Genomic DNA, 17309 nt, shown 5'->3' with positions numbered 1-17309 from the left:
GCAGAAAGATTTGTATGAAGAGGAACAACGTGTTCTAGTACTCTATTACTACGTTGCAGTGATGTAAATACATTAAGTGTACGTACAGCAGTCATAATGTGAAACAGACAGAATGCTGCAGCATATATATGTGTGTGAATTTATATATATATATATATATATATATATATATATATATATATATATATATATATATATATATATATATATATATATATATATATATATATATATATATATATATATATAAACAGTCTAAGCAGAAACACACACAAACATATATACAAATGTGACAGCACCATAATATTCAGCATGTGTGCACACAATGATAAATGAGAATAGCACATGATCCTTTAGTAATAAATAAGATGCATCTTACTGACCTGGATGAGGTAAAGAGAGACCCATTAACACCACCAAACGTAGAAAGAGCCACGGATATAGGCATAATCCAGGCCATGACACCAAGTAGCTTCTCACCAAATGTCTGAAATGAGAAAGATGGTTGGTGAAAGAACAAAACTTTTTTTTTTCCATCTTTCTTTATTGTTTATCTTATTATCTATCTTTATTGTCTTCCAACATGTAAATTCATTAAGCGGTCCCTCCAGCTTCACCAATGCCTACGTTAATCTTTTCAGTTGATTTAATGCTTTATGAAGAACGGAGAGATATGGGAGCTTTATTAAATCAGTAGCCCAGCATAAGATGTGAAGCTGAAAATGCTGGTGAGACAGGAGAAGCTGAAGAGACCTCAGTGTATTTTGCCAGAGTTCCCCTCAAGAAGGATGGTTACATTTTGAGATCTAAGTATTTGTACTTACCACAGCTACAGCATTGGATGCTAGTAATTCTTGAGGTGACATTGCAGTCACATAGGCAATATTTGCAAACACGTACACAAAAGTGACAAGTGGAATAGATATAAAAATGGCACGTGGAAGGTTCCTGTGGCAAAGGGAAAAAAAGCAATGATTATACAGACTCTGACAAGAGGAGGTCTACATTATACTCAAGTCATGTGCTATACAGAAAAGATTCATAAAAATAACCCTTGTGATCTCACAAGCCTCATACAGGTTACTAGCAATGCCTTGTAAACAATCTGTCTTTGCAGCAGCCAAGAACATTTCATATGAAAATAGTGAGCTACTTATTACTTCAATAACAGAACCTTTTAGTTCATACCATCTGTATAACTAACATGTTTACACTTTGCTGTAGAAGCAAAATATCAGGAATCTTACTCTGAGAAGAATATGTTTTGGGGTACTATAATTTAGGTTTTAAATTATTCTATCTAAAGAGATCTGTTTAGATTGAGTTTATTTAAAGGGATGTTAAAACAGTCTGTTGCATTGTTGTAATAAAAAAAGCACTAAGCAGTTGCTTAAACTTAAAGGGACAATCTACAATAGAATTGTTATTGTTATAAAAGATAGATAATCCCTGTATTACCCATTCCCCAGTTTTGCATAACCAACACAGTTATATTAATATACTTTTTACCTCTGTAATTACCTTGTATCTAAGCAACTTCTGACAGCCCCCTGATCGCATGACTGACTATTTAAAATCTATTGAGTTGCATTTAGCACTGTATTGCGCTAACTCTAAATAACTCCCCAGATGTGAACACATTGTAATCTATATGGCCCACATGAACTAGCAGTCTCCTGTTGTGAAAAGCAAATACAAAAGCATGTGATTAAGAGGCTGTCAATAGAGCCGTTGAAACAGGCAGAAATTTAGAGGTTTAAATGTTATAAAGTATATTAATCTAACAATGGTGGTTGTGCAAAGCTGGGGAATGGGTAGTAAAGGCATTATCTATCTTTTTTTTTAAAAATAACAATTTTTGTGTAGACTGTCCCATTAATAGAAATCATTCCAATATGTATTATTCATCTATTTAAATGGATTTGACTTATTTATTTCTACACTTCATTTGTGCTTCCTGTCACAACCCTACTTTGCAGGAAGTTTTATCTTAGCCCAGTCATAAAACTTATAGGCTAGTTGTGAATAGACTAGATAACAGGGAGTCCAATTCGCTCATGCCCAGAACTGACAGAAGAAAACTTAAAGAGTTTTGAAAATCATTTGCTCTTAAAAAACTGGGGGGGAGGGGGCAGGGGCTACTATTTCTAAATGCTTATTTTGCAAGGAAACAAGTTATTAATTTTTATATTTACTTTGATCTAACATTTTTTTTACCAAAGGAGCACTGTTTCGAATATTCTATGACTTAAAAGGGATATTAAAGATATTATTAAAGACTTAAAGGGACGTAGAAGTTCTAACTCCTGCATATGTGTTAAACACATATCCAAAATCAGCTCCAGCAACGCCCTGAACACATCTAGTGAGTCAGTGACCTGAAGAAAAAAAAAAAATGTGTGTAGTCACCAATGAGCCTACCTAGATAATAATTGTGATTGTCTGATGGTTGTCACATGATGCAGTGGGAGGGAAAATTTAACTAACTGAAATTTTAAAGAAAAAAATCTACTAATCATTTGAAAATCAAACTAAGCGCATTTGCACTGTCTTTAAATTATGTATTTATTAATTATGCTACGCTGCTGTGTTTAATGACCCTTTAAAATGACATGCTCTATCTGAACCATGACAGTTTAATTGTGACTTATGTCCCTTTTATTTCTGATTTTTATATCTCTTTATGGAACTCTCAGTCAACAATCTTCCTGCCAACCACAAAAACATAATTTATGCTTACCTGATAAATTTATTTCTCTTGTAGTGTGTTCAGTCCACGGGTCATCCATTACTTATGGGATATATTCTCCTTCCCAACAGGAAGTTACAAGAGGATCACCCAAGCAGAGCTGCTATATAGCTCCTCCCCTCACATGTCATACCCAGTCATTCGACCGAAACAAGACGAGAAAGGAGAAACTATAGGGTGCAGTGGTGACTGGAGTTATAATTTAAAATTTAGAACCTGCCTCAAATAGACAGGGCGGGCCGTGGACTGAACACACTACAAGAGAAATAAATTTATCAGGTAAGCATAAATTATGTTTTCTCTTGTTAAGTGGGTTCAGTCCACGGGTCATCCATTACTTATGGGATACCAATACCAAAGCTAAAGTACACGGATGATGGGAGGGACAAGGCAGGAACTTTAAACAGAAGGAACCACTGCCTGTAGAACCTTTCTCCCAAAAACAGCTTCCAAAGAAGCAAAAGTATCAAATTTGGAAAATTTGGAAAAAGTATGAAGTGAAGACCAAGTTGCAGCCTTGCAAATCTGTTCAACAGAGGCCTCATTCTTAAAGGCCCAAGTGGAAGCCACAGCTCTAGTGGAATGAGCTGTAATTCGTTCAGGAGGCTGCTGTCCAGCAGTCTCATAGGCTAAACGTATTATGCAACGAAGCCAAAAAGAGAGAGAGGTAGCCGAAGCCTTTTGAACTCTCCTCTGTCCAGAGTAAACGACAAACAGAGAAGAAGTTTGCCGAAAATCTTTAGTTGCCTGTAAGTAGAACTTCAGGGCACGGACCACGTCTAGATTATGCAAAAGACGTTCCTTCTTTGAAGAAGGATTAGGACATAATGATGGAACAACAATCTCTTGATTGATATTCCTGTTAGAAACAACCTTAGGTAAAAACCCAGGTTTAGTACGCAGGACTACCTTGTCTGAATGAAAGATCAGATAAGGGGAATCACAATGTAAGGCAGATAACTCAGACTCTTCGAGCCAAGGAAATAGCCATCAAAAACAGAACTTTCCAAGATAAAAGTTTAATATCAAAGTTCTTCAGGGTGTTCCGTTTGAACCCCTTCATTCCATTAAGAACCAAGTTTAAGCTCCACGGAGGAGCAACAGCTTTAAACACAGGCTTAATCCTAGCCAAAGCCTGACAAAAAGCCTGGACGTCTGGATTCTCTGCCAGACGTTTGTGTAAAAGAATAGACAGAGCAGAAATCTGTCCCTTTAGCGAACTAGCGGATAAACCCTTTTCTAAACCCTCTTGTAGAAAAGCCAATATCCTAGGAATCCTAACCTTACTCCATGAGTAACTCTTGGATTCACACCAATATAAATATTTACGCCATATCTTATGGTAAATCTTTCTGGTAACAGGTTTCCGAGCCTGTATTAATGTATCAATAACCAAATCCGAAAACCCACGCTTTGATAGAATCAAGCGTTCAATTTCCAAGCAGTCAGCCTCAGAGAAATTAGGTTTGGATGGTTGAAAGGACCCTGAATTAGAAGGTCCTGCCTCAGTGGTAGAGACCATGGTGGACAGGACGACATGTCCACTAGGTCTGCATACCAGGTCCTGCGTGGCCACGCAGGTGCTATCAGAATCACTGATGCTCTCTCCTGTTTGATCCTGGCAATCAGTCGAGGTAGCAACGGAAAAGGTGGAAACACATAAGCTATGTTGAAAAGCCAAGGGGCTGCTAGTGCATCTACCAGCACCGCTCCCGGGTCCCTGGACCTGGATCCGTAACAAGGAAGCTTGGCGTTCTGGCGAGATGCCATGAGATCCAGATCCGGTTTGCCCCAACGACGAATCAGTTGAGCAAATACCTCCGGGTGAAGTTCCCACTCCCCCGGATGAAAAGTCTGGCGACTTAGAAAATCCGCCTCCCAGTTCTCCACGCCTGGGATGTAGATCGCTGACAGGTGGCAAGAGTGAGACTCTGCCCAGCGAATTATCTTCGAGACTTCCACCATCGCTAGGGATCTCCTGGTTCCCCCTTGATGATTGATGTAAGCCACAGTCGTGATGTTGTCCGACTGAAATCTGATGAACCTCAGTGTTGCTAACTGAGGCCAAGCTAGAAGAGCATTGAATATTGCTCTTAATTCTAGAATGTTTATTGGGAGGAGTTTCTCCTCCTGAGTCCACGATCCCTGAGCCTTTAGGGAGTTCCAGACTGCGCCCCAGCCCAGAAGGCTGGCATCTGTTGTTACAATCGTCCAATCTGGTCTGCGAAAGGTCATTCCTTCGGACAGATGAACCCGTGACAACCACCAGAGAAGAGAATCTCTGGTCTCCTGGTCCAGATTTAGCAAAGGGGACAGATCTGAGTAATCTATGTAAATAGTCTTCCTGCGCTAAAGGCCCGATTATGTGGACCTAAAGCTAAAACATTTGAGGTGACACTGAATAGATGGAAATGATCACTCAGGACATAAATTGTGTTAAATATAAGCTAATATTTATTATTGATAAAAGAGATGATTAAAATATTTTCTTTGAAAATTTATTAGTAAAATAATTTTTTAAAATTTTTTTTTTTTTAAAAATATGATTAAAAATAGAATTTAATTGAATTTTGTATTAAAAGGTTGATATAATAATGTTTTTCAGCAAAAATAACAGAGGCAAAAAAGATGAAAAGAAAAGATATAGGTGAGGTGAGTGTACTGAGCAGAGGATATAGTTAGTATACACAGCACATTTAGTTAGTATGTTAGTATAGTTAGTGAGGTTATTCAAACAACAGATGCGGTTAATATACAGCAAGTGTAATGAGTGCAGTGGATTTGATTGAGGTTAAAGTGTAAACTAAAAATGGGTCAGCTAAAGGTGTATAAGCTCAAGTGGTGTGTGCTAAAAATGTATTATAAACTAAAATTTAGTAAACTAAACAGCTATAAAATAAATATACCTAAATTCATAAAGTGGACAGTTGTGCAAAAAAGCAATGTAAATGAAACTTAGCTAAAAAATAAAGTTAAATATTAAAGTTAAATAGAGCTAGGTTAATAAGGCAAAGTTAGTACAACTAAAACAGCGTAACTAAAATTTGGTATTAAAAATTGCCATTTCAAACACAAATGTGATAGAACTGTAAAATGAAAGTTCTTTTCTGTGCACAGATAAAGAGTGTTGGCATATGCAAAATGTTGGGCAAGTGAAATTTTCAGTGCCGTCTCCTTTTTATGTTAAAAAGTTCAGGTAATACCAGGTTACCTTAAGCTGCTTTTATTCAAGAAGTTTGAGAAAGGTCCACGACCGAAACGCGTTACTTCTTTCTGGCCAATTTGAGCCACCGTAGTCTGTGACGTCAGACTACCATCAGCAAGAAAAAGACCAGACGAGAACTACTCTGCTTCCAGACGCGGAAGCACCACATTAACGTCACACCAGCCCTGTATGCGGCTCGAAATTCATAGTGGTAACCTGGCTTTACCACAAAGGACAAGGAAAGAAATAAGGTACTATATTAACAACCTGACAGATGCTTCCTTGAATAAAAGCAGCTTAAGGTAACCTGGTATTACCTGAACTTTGGATTACTTCATTTGATTTTACCGTAGGATTGAATTACAAAAAAGACTGTGAGTCTGATCTTACAAGGTACTTTTAACATAAAAAGGAGACGGCACTGAAAATTTCACTTGCCCAACATTTTGCATATGCCAACACTCTTTATCTGTGCACAGAAAAGAACTTTCATTTTACAGTTCTATCACATTTGTGTTTGAAATGGCAATTTTTAATACCAAATTTTAGTTACGCTGTTTTAGTTGTACTAACTTTGCCTTATTAACCTAGCTCTATTTAACTTTAATATTTAACTTTATTTTTTAGCTAAGTTTCATTTACATTGCTTTTTTGCACAACTGTCCACTTTATGAATTTAGGTATATTTATTTTATAGCTGTTTAGTTTACTAAATTTTAGTTTATAATACATTTTTAGCACACACCACTTGAGCTTATACACCTTTAGCTGACCCATTTTTAGTTTACACTTTAACCTCAATCAAATCCACTGCACTCATTAAACTTGCTGTATATTAACCGCATCTGTTGTTTGAATAACCTCACTAACTATACTAACATACTAACTAAATGTGCTGTGTATACTAACTATATCCTCTGCTCAGTACACTCACCTCACCTATATCTTTTCTTTTCATCTTTTTTGCCTCTTATTTTTGCTGAAAAACATTATTATATCAACCTTTTAATACAAAATTCAATTAAATTCTATTTTTAATCATATTTTTTTTAAAAAAAATTTTTAAAAATTATTTTACTAATAAATTTTCAAAGAAAATATTTTAATCATCTCTTTTATCAATAATAAATATTAGCTTATATTTAACACATTTTATGTCCTGAGTGATCATTTCCATCTATTCAGTGTCACCTCAAATGTTTTAGCTTTAGGTCCACATAATCGGGCCTTTAGCGCAGGAAGACTATTTACATAGATTTCAATCATCAATTTTATCTGGGGATTTTTTGATATCAACCTGTATACTTTGAGGTGAATTGTTTCAGCGCTCTCTCTCTCCCTAGATATATACAGATCTGAGTAATCCCTGTTCCACTGACTTAGCATGCATAGTTGCAGCGGTCTGAGATGCAGGCGCGCAAATGGCACTATGTCCATTGCCGCGACCATTAAGCCGATTACTTCCATGCACTGAGCTACTGATGGGCATGGAATGGAGTGAAGGACACGGCAAGCATTGAGAATCTTTGATAACCTGGACTTTGTCAGGTAAATCTTCATCTCTACAGAATCTATAAGAGTCCCTAGAAAAGGAACCCTTGTGAGTGGTAACAGAGAACTCTTTTCCACGTTCACTTTCCACCCATGCAACCTCAGAAATGCTAGAACTATCTCTGTATGAGACTTTGCATTTTGAAAACTTGACGCTTGTATCAGAATGTCGTCTAGGTACGGAGCCACCGCTATGCCTCGTGGTCTTAGTACCGCCAGAAGTGAGCCCAGAACCTTTGTAAAAATTCTCGGGGCCGTAGCTAACCCGAAGGGAAGAGCAACAAACTGGTAATGCCTGTCTAGAAAGGCAAACCTTAGGTACCGATAATGATGTTTGTGAATCGGTATGTGAAGGTAGGCATCCTTTAAGTCCACTGTGGTCATATATTGACCCTCTTGGATCATGGGTAGGATGGTCCGAATGCTTTCCATCTTGAACGATGGAACCCTTAGGAATTTGTTTAAGATTTTTAAGTCTAAGATTGGTCTGAAGGTTCCCTCTTTTTTGGGAACCACAAACAGATTTGAGTAAAACCCTTGCCCTTGTTCCGATCGCGGAACTGGGTGGATCACTCCCATCACTAAGAGGTCTTGTACACATTGTAGAAATGCCTCTTTCTTTACTAGGTTTGTTGATAACCTTGACAGATGAAACCTCCCTTGTGGAGGAGAAGTTTTGAAATCCAGAAGGTATCCCTGAGATATAATCTCCAACGTCCAGGGATCCTGTACATCTCTTGCCCAAGCCTGGGCGAAGAGAGAAAGTCTGCCCCCCACTAGATCCGTCTCCGGAAAGGGGGCCCTGTCTTCATGCTGTCTTAGAGGCGGAAGTAAGCTTTCTGGCCTGCTTGCCCTTGTTCCATGACTGGTTGCCTTTCCAACCCTGTCTGTAACGAGCAGTAGTTCCTTCCTGTTTTGGAGCGGAGGAAGATGATGCTGCTCCTGCCTTGAAATTACGAAAGGCACGAAAATTAGACTGTTTGGCCTTTGATTTGGCCCTGTCCTGAGGAAGGGTGTGGCCCTTACCTCCAGTAATGTCAGCAATAATTTCCTTCAAGCCGGGCCCGAATAAGGTCTGCCCTTTGAAAGGAATGTTCAGTAGTTTAGACTTCGAAGTTACATCTGCTGACCAGGATTTAAGCCATAGCGCTCTGCGCGCCTGTATGGCGAATCCGGAATTCTTAGCCGTAAGTTTGGTTAAATGCACTACGGCATCCAAAACAAACGCATTAGCCAGCTTAAGGGTTCTAATCTTGCTCAAAGACTCATCCAATGGTGCTGTGCGAATCGCCTCTTCCAGAGACTCAAACCAGAATGCCGCTGCAGCAGTCACAGGCGCAATGCATGCAAGAGGCTGTAATATAAAACCTTGTTGAACAAACATTTTCTTAAGGTAACCCTCTAACTTTTTATCCATTGGATCTGAGAAAGCACAGCTATCCTCCACCGGGATAGTGGTACGCTTGGCTAAAGTAGAAACTGCTCCCTCCACCTTAGGGACCGTCTGCCATAAGTCTCGTGTGGTGGCGTCTATAGGGAACATTTTTCTAAATATCGGAGGAGGGGAAAAAGGCACACCGGGTCTATCCCACTCCTTGCTAATAATCTCTGTAAGCCTTTTTGGTATAGGAAAAACGTCAGTACACACCGGTACCGCATAGTATTTATCCAGCCTACATAATTTCTCTGGGATTGCCACCGTGTCACAATCATTCAGAGCCGCTAACACCTCCCCTAGCAACACGCGGAGGTTCTCAAGCTTAAATTTAAAATTTGAAATTTCTGAATCCGGTCTCCCCGAATCAGAACCGTCACCCACAGAATGAAGTTCTCCGTCCTCATGTTCTGCAAATTGTGACGCAGTATCAGACATGGCTCTCGTGTCATCGGCGCGCTCTGTCCTTAACCCAGAGCTGTCGCGCTTGCCTCTTAACTCGGGCATATTGTATAATACTTCTTTCATAACATTAGCCATATCATGTAAAGTGATTTGTAAGGGCCTTGATGTACTTGGCGCCTCAATCTCACGCACCTCCCGAGCGGGAGACGAAGGTACTGACACGTGAGGAGAGTTAGACGGCATAACTTCCCCCTCGTTGTCTGGTGATAATTTCTTTATCGGTACAGATCGACTTTTATTCAAAGTAATATCAATACAATTGGTACACATATTTCTATTGGGCTCCACATCGGCTTTTGAACATAATGAACAAACAGATTCCTCTGTATCAGACATGTTTAAACAGACTAGCAATGAAGCTAGCAAGCTTGGAAATTACTTTCAATAAGTCTACAAGCAATATAAAAAACGCTGCAGCGCTTTTAAAAAACACAGTTGAATAACAAAGAACTAATTCAGTTATAGTCAACAATTCTTAACGGTAAACGTATTAATTAGCAGAGGATTGCACCCATTAGCAAAAGGATGATTAACCCCTCAATACCCAAAAACGGATATCAAATTAAGATTTAACGCTTTTATCACAGTCAAACACCTGTCACAGGTCTGCTGTGACTGATTACCTCCCTCAAAAACGAATTTTGAAGACCCCTGAGCTCTCTAGAGACGTCCTGGATCAAGGAGGAAGAAGCAGGAAGACTGTGCTAGAATTTTAACTGCGCAACAAGGCGCTAAAAAAAGGCCCCTCCCACTCATATTACAACAGTGGGAGACCTGATATAACGGTTTCTATGCAGAAAAATACGTTAGCCATGTGGAAAAAAATCATGCCCAAAAGGATTTATCACCAAAGTACCTCACAAAACGAATAACATGCCAGTAAACGTTTTAAAAACAAACTTTTTTAATGTCATGCAAAGTTATCACTAAGCCTGCTACCAGTCGCTTCCACTGCACATAAAGCTTAAGCATTATTTCAGTATTAACAGTATTTTCTCAGTCAAATTCTAGTCCCTAGAAAATAACTCGACTGCGCATACATTTATCAGCCTGATACCAGTCGCTACTACTGCATTTAAGGCTGTACTTACATCATATGGGTAACAGCAGTGTTTTCTTAGTCAATTCCATTCCCAGAAAATATTGTACTGCACATACCTTATTTGCGGGGGACCCCGCATGCTATTCCCATTTTCTGAAGTTACCCCACTCCTCAGAATGTCGAGAACAGCCAGTGGATCTTAGTTACGCCTGCTAAGATCATAGAAAAACGCAGGCAGATTCTTCTTCCAAATACTGCCTGAGATAGAAAAAAACAGCACACTCCGGTGCCATTTAAAATAACAAACTTTTGATTGAAGAATAATTAAGTAAAAACTCCAACTCCTCTCGCGACCTCCTTCTTTGTTGAGGGTTGCAAGAGAATGACTGGGTATGACATGTGAGGGGAGGAGCTATATAGCAGCTCTGCTTGGGTGATCCTCTTGCAACTTCCTGTTGGGAAGGAGAATATATCCCATAAGTAATGGATGACCCGTGGACTGAACACACTTAACAAGAGAAATGTATAGATCTGTAAAAAAAAAAAAAAAAAAAAAAGCGTATAGGGGGTGGGGGGGGGGGGGGGTTCGGGGGTAAAGGGGCTGATAGAAAGCAATAGATTATCCACAACTTGCTCAAACTATTTAAAGCACTTTAAAGTCTTGGTTTAAAAAATTAAAATGTTGGAAACTGTGCATTAGGCATTACTTTAGCACTCTGACTTAGTAGAAGAGCTGTCTGTCACTGACCCTGGGCCAGGATGCAAATGCTATACGAGGGGGGGAAAAATTATTAAAAGCTTTGTGCAGGTGAAATCTGATCACAGTGTCACAAAAACAGAAGTACTAACTCCTTTCTGTGTCACAGTACTAACTCCTTTCTGTGTCACGGTCACTTGCAAAAGAATTAAACTCAGCTTTCCTTTCTGACGCAGACTGATCTTGGCACTGTACATCACTCTTACTTATAGGGGTTCACCAGCTCCTCTGTGACGTAGTTCAAAAAATTCCATCCACCATAGGCAAAGGATCCCTGTAGAAAAGCCAATGCAATGAGACCAATATCTGGCTCCTGGAAATTCTCAAAAGCGTTCTTTGGTTCTAGCCAAAAATATTCCCCTAAAAAAACAAAATTATTAAAAAGTTAAATATGGAAGAGACATATAACCACAGAAGGCTGCCAATATATAGCTTGTTTAATTTTACAGCTTAAATGGGCACTAAACCTTCTGAGACTGATACTTTTTATAACTGTATATTTAGATAAAGGATGTGAATTGGAAAGATTTTAGAATTGTGTGATCTATCTGAATCATGAAAGTGTAATTTTGACCTTAGTGGTCCTTTAAGGTTACAGCAAAGCTCTATTCATGGAACCCTTTTGTTCATTTGACAAGGAAAAAACTAATTTATATGTCTGACATTCACCTATTGTCATCACAAGACACCCTCAACACTCAGTAACCATATGAATGCCATATGTGTCTTGGCAAGATATACTTCTATATTCACTTTAGGACAACAACATTTACAAGTGGAGTAATTTTACATTTCATGTTTTGATTATATTTCTCACTTGCACTGTCATGATTCAATAACAGTATAGACGTTATTAAAATTGTATTTCTACAGATCGCATTATCGTGGCTTTTAGAGTTTGATTATTATAATCTGTTTCCATCCACACCACTGCTAACCCATCTAAATGCATTTATTAGGTTATGTGGATGGCCAGACTGTGCACTCTTTCTTTCACTATATGGTCATTTGACAACTTTTACAAGGATTGTTTTTAAACAAGATTTTTTTCTAGTGTTTGTTAAAGGCTGGTTCCATTTTGGTGTGAAATGTACACTAAATAGCGACTGTGAATTTCTATGTAAAACACTCAAATAGGAATGAATGGATGGAGGTTTAATAAAATTGATACCACGTATGTTAATAAACCTGTAGAATATCTCCAGTGGCCATTTCAGAGTGTTTAACATAGGTGCAATGTAAAAGACTGTTTAGAAATAGACGTGAAAAAGTCTACCAGATGGATAAAAAGCCCTTCCAAGGACTTATCAAGTGCTTTGAGATGAAAAAATTCGATAAACCAAAATGGTCTTTAAAAGTAGTTGAAAAGTGAGCTAAAAACAGATTGTGTTGGCTGAGCAGTTTTTTGGCTCTATAATGTAGATAGGGCTTTTTTTTTTTGAGCAACCGAAAGCCCGTGTGCAAGTGCAAGAATAAGCCAAAATCACACTATTGTGATTGTGCCAAACTAAAAAGTAACCTTTTTTTGTGCCGACAACACAGTTCCCAGTAGATTGAGATCAAGGCCTATGTGTGCATTGCTAAAGCCCCACTCAAGTGCTCCAAGCCTTGCAGTTTGCAAACAGGGCACACCCTGGCAGTCAGAGGACCTTGCCTACTTGTGCATAGCTAAAGCCCCACTCAAGTGCTCCAAGCCTTGCAGTTTGCAAACAGGGCACACCCTGGCAGTCAGAGGACCTTGCCTATCGCCGGCTGTTTTCTACTTGTGAGCTGCAAGCACTCATTTTTTCCTTGGAATGGCCCTGTACATGATATTGGGCTGAAGCTACTAGCTTTTAGCAACCTTTCTACATTAAAAAAAAATATATCACATCATGAAAAGTACAGCTTTGTGAATAAATTTGACCACTATTAATGCACAATAATATGTTCATACACAATGTTTACCTTTGCAGATCTGCACTATCCCCATGATAATGATGAGTCCCAGTGCAAGAAGTTTTCCAGCAGTAAAAATATCCTGCACGCGTGTGGCCCAGCGCACACTGGCGCAATTCACCCATGTTAGCAACACTGCAAAAGAAGAGATTATTAGAAAAACCATATCCATTGGTCACAATAAGACAGAACTCAATGCCTCAAAACACCGATCACTAACAATATAAAGCTGACCCAGATATTTAGACGGTCTCCTTACTATAGGTGTCAATACTAATACTTCATAAGTTACAGTGAATATTACAGAACCGTTTAATTACAGACTTTAAAACCAATCAATACTAACATTCCCATGCTATTTGCTAACATTGCAATGTCCAGAAGGGATATGATGTGGCCACCTACAAAACTCATAATACATAGTAGCATACTCATCCTTTTATCCCCAATAACCCCACAGCTCATTTACTTTTTCCAATATTAAACCCCTTTTAAAAAAATATCAGAGTGCTTATCGGGTTATCGGCTGCCCAGTTAAATATCACAAAGAACCTAGATGCTACTCCCTTATTTGTATTGCCACATCAAAGGCATAATCTTACTGTAGTGTAACAACATATACAATACAATTTGTAGCCAAATACATCACTCATTTAGTTCTTTAGAGCTAAATTAAATAACATAATATTCCCTGGTTACTTCTGCTAATCCTCACTGGTCTTCTTACTCTTGCTGATCTCGAATGACAACATCTAAAGGCTCATTTACTGGAGGAACTGAGAGACCTGCCTAATTTATTAGTCACCCATATAGACAGCTATTCATTTTGTGTCAAAGTGTCTAAATATCATATGTAGGGATGGGGATTGGGCCCAGACTCCAATGCCAAGTCTAGGCAGGGAAGCTGCCTCATTTATATTGCAGGGAAATTCCGCAACAGCAAATAAAGCAAAAAGTTCCTGTATGTCAAGTCTATGCATGAGACAGGAAGAATAGTGGTTAGGAAGAGGCCATGTACATTTAAAACTAATGCCAACACCCAAATAGTTACCCTTTGGTATTTGCATAACAAACAAATAAGGAAAAGTATACATTAAGTTTATATAGCTGAAAGACAGGCAGTGTGCATGAAGGAAAAGTACTGATAATGGTAATAAGAAACATATCTAAGGCATAAAGTAGCATAGCTAAGTAGGATCTGGTTCAACCTACACTCTACTGGATTCTGTTTCACAGAATCAGTATACGATATAATGACATAAAAGCTCTGGTTTATAAATGTGATACACACACCAAACATCTGCAACATACTACTGTTTACTTACATAAATGTAAAGCACGGATTTCAGGCACATAACTTATAAAGGGCCAATGCTGCTCCAGACAACAAGCACATACCACTTACTAACCAACTGCTTTTAAACAACACAAGCACAAGTCAGTGTGTTACAAAAATCAAGCAGACACATACTAATTTCTTACATAGTATGCATTAGCTTGTAAACACCAATTATGTGACCATGCAGCAAACAAACAAAATGTTCTTGTACGTTCATAATATTTTACCAAGTAAATATATTACTATAATCCTAGTAGACTTATTCATAAATGTGAAATTGTAGCACCCCCACATCTGTTTTTAAAATAGTGTTCCACCTCTTATTAAAGAGACACTAAACCCAAAATTTGTCTCTCAGGAATCAGGATTCAGGTACACAATACAATTTTAAACAACATTCCAATTTACTTCTATTATCTAATTTGCTTCCTTCGTTAGATATCCTTTATTAAAAAAATAGCAATGCACACGGGTGAGCCAATCACATGAGGCATCTAAGTGCGGCCACCAATCAGAAGCTACTGAGCTTATCTAGATATGCTTTTTTTTTTAGCAAAGAATATCAAGAGAATGAAGCAAATTAGATAATAGAAGTCAATTAGAAAGCTGTTTAAAATTGCATGTTATTTCTAAATCATGAAAAAAAAATGGGTTTTATGCCCCTTTAAGTGACCATTTTGTAGTGCAAGTACCCCCTACTTCCCCTTATAGAAATTCTGAAGCTACAGAAGGTTTCACACACTCAGTTTCCTATGGACCAGGGCATTCTGCCACAGATGACAACTTGTTTTCAAGCTCAGAATCTAAGTGGAAACAGACAGATGGGAGGAGAGTCAGCTTACCAGACTGTGCAGGGAGACCAAAAACAACCTGAGAGAGAGACAGGAAGTATTGAAAACAACTCCTAGAGATAACATAACACAGGGGTGGGAGAAACCTAAGTGAGAGGGTCAGAAGTTCAGCCGGGAGCACAGTACATATATGTAGTATGCAAATGATAGCTTTTTATTCAGCTCAATCAAGTTAAAAATCAAGGATAAAGATGTGTAGGACTATATAAAAGACTTGGTTCTCCTATATCTTTTGCTTCCGCTATAGAGCCAGATATTTGAAAGGGAACACGTTGATAGACTTTATCATAACAATATGAAACATTATTCTTTACTGTATTGCACATTTGTTTTACAGATTATTTTATAACTTAAATTAATATTTATTTTATTAACACCCCCTAGATATTTTGTAATATAAGCAGAACACTAAATTGCTAGTACATTTATACACTAAATTTATCCTAATATTGTTATAATGCTATAATTTGAACTCTATTATCTAAGACAAAATCTCACACTCCTTTGTCTGTCTGTCACCAGGCACCCTTATTGACACATGCTGGACACTAGAAGAAAATGTCTAACAGGCTTTGCGTCACTCTGATTATCAGTGACCCTGAAGGACAAGGAGAACTGGAGGAGAGAAGGGATTTTGTGCTGCCAAGAAGGACAGGGTAACTGGCACAAGGACAAAATGCAGATGACTGTGCCCATTTCTCATATGAGATCATAAACAGAAACATTTTTTTTTTTAATCATGCAAGTTTCATTTTGACTTTTAATACAGATAGATCATGTAATTTTAAGACAATTTTACATTCACTTCCATTTACAAATGTGCTTCGTTCTTGGTATCCCTTGTTGAAAAATAATATGCACATATCCCACATTAGTGTGAGCTGCTGCTGATCGGTGCTTGCACATTTGTCTCTTGTGATTGGCTAACTAGATGTGTTCAGATAGCTGCCAGTAGTGCAATGTTGTTCCTTCAGCAAAGGATAACAATATAATGAAGCAAATTTGATGATAGAAGTAAATTGTAAAGTTGTTTAAAATTGAATGCTTTATCCAAGTCATGAAAGAAAATTTTGGGGTTTCCTGTCCCTTTAAAGGGACACTGAACCCAAATTTTTTCTTTTGTGATTCAGATAGAGCATGCACTTTTAAGCAACTTTCTATTTTACTTCTATTATCAAATTTTCTTCATTCTCTTGGTATCTTTATTTGAAAAGCAAGAATGTAAGTTTAGATGCCGGCCCATTTTTGGTGAACAACCTGGGTTGTTCTTGCTGATTGGTGGATTAATTTAACCGACCAATAAACAAGTGCTGTCCAGAGGTCTAAACTAAAAAATAGCTTAGATGCCTTATTTTTCAAATAAAGATAGCAAGAGAACGAGAAAAAAATAATAGGAGTAAATTAGAAAGTTGCTTAAAATTGCATGCTCTATCTAAATCATGAAAGAAAAAAAATTGGGTTCAGTGTCCCTTTAACTCCCATCTCATGCTTTTTTTTTTTTTTTTTTAAATAAACATTAAAAAACACCAATAAAAATAAAAAAACACACATGGTGCACACAGACACAGAACACTTGCAAACACTACTGTTCTCCCCAGACATTAGCAGCACTCACAAGGACTACATATAATCTCACACACTAACATTAGATTATGTAGCTTCAGGCATAAACAAACAGTGCTCCTCTTATAAAAATACATTTATCCTTTTCTCATGCTCACAAGAGTTCTCACAAGCAGACACACGCTAACGTTTTTCTTTCACACCCCACAAAAACAATCTAAAATACACTGGATTTATGCTATCACATTGCAGCCTTTGCTTTCTTGCTGACTCAGCTTAGTAGTAATCAAGCAGCCGGAATAAAGACATTTCTAGCCTAGCTTTGCTTGCATAATCCAGACTTCCCCCTCCCCGTCTGTTTGAGCTTTCAGGGAACCAGTTTAAGCAGGATCCTTTCCTCCCGGCAGCCTGGCA

General features: G+C 38.1%; 1 protein-coding gene across 3 annotated transcripts in view; it reads right to left on the bottom strand.

The window, feature by feature from the left end:
* The window catches only part of SLC7A8 (solute carrier family 7 member 8), a 61939-nt gene that overhangs the window by 12078 nt on the left and 32552 nt on the right, over window positions 1–17309 (bottom strand). For all 3 annotated transcript variants that reach the window (XM_053702341.1, XM_053702340.1, XM_053702342.1), the window contains exons 5-8: window positions 13152–13277; window positions 11411–11564; window positions 825–948; window positions 384–487 (exon numbers count right to left, since the gene is read on the bottom strand). In XM_053702341.1, the coding sequence (XP_053558316.1) occupies window positions 384–487; window positions 825–948; window positions 11411–11564; window positions 13152–13277 (508 nt within the window). The remainder of the gene's footprint in view (window positions 1–383; window positions 488–824; window positions 949–11410; window positions 11565–13151; window positions 13278–17309) is intronic.

This window comes from Bombina bombina, chromosome 2 (genome assembly GCF_027579735.1).
Source record: "Bombina bombina isolate aBomBom1 chromosome 2, aBomBom1.pri, whole genome shotgun sequence".
NCBI lineage: Eukaryota > Metazoa > Chordata > Amphibia > Anura > Bombinatoridae > Bombina > Bombina bombina.
This window is presented reverse-complemented; position numbering and strand designations above follow the sequence as displayed.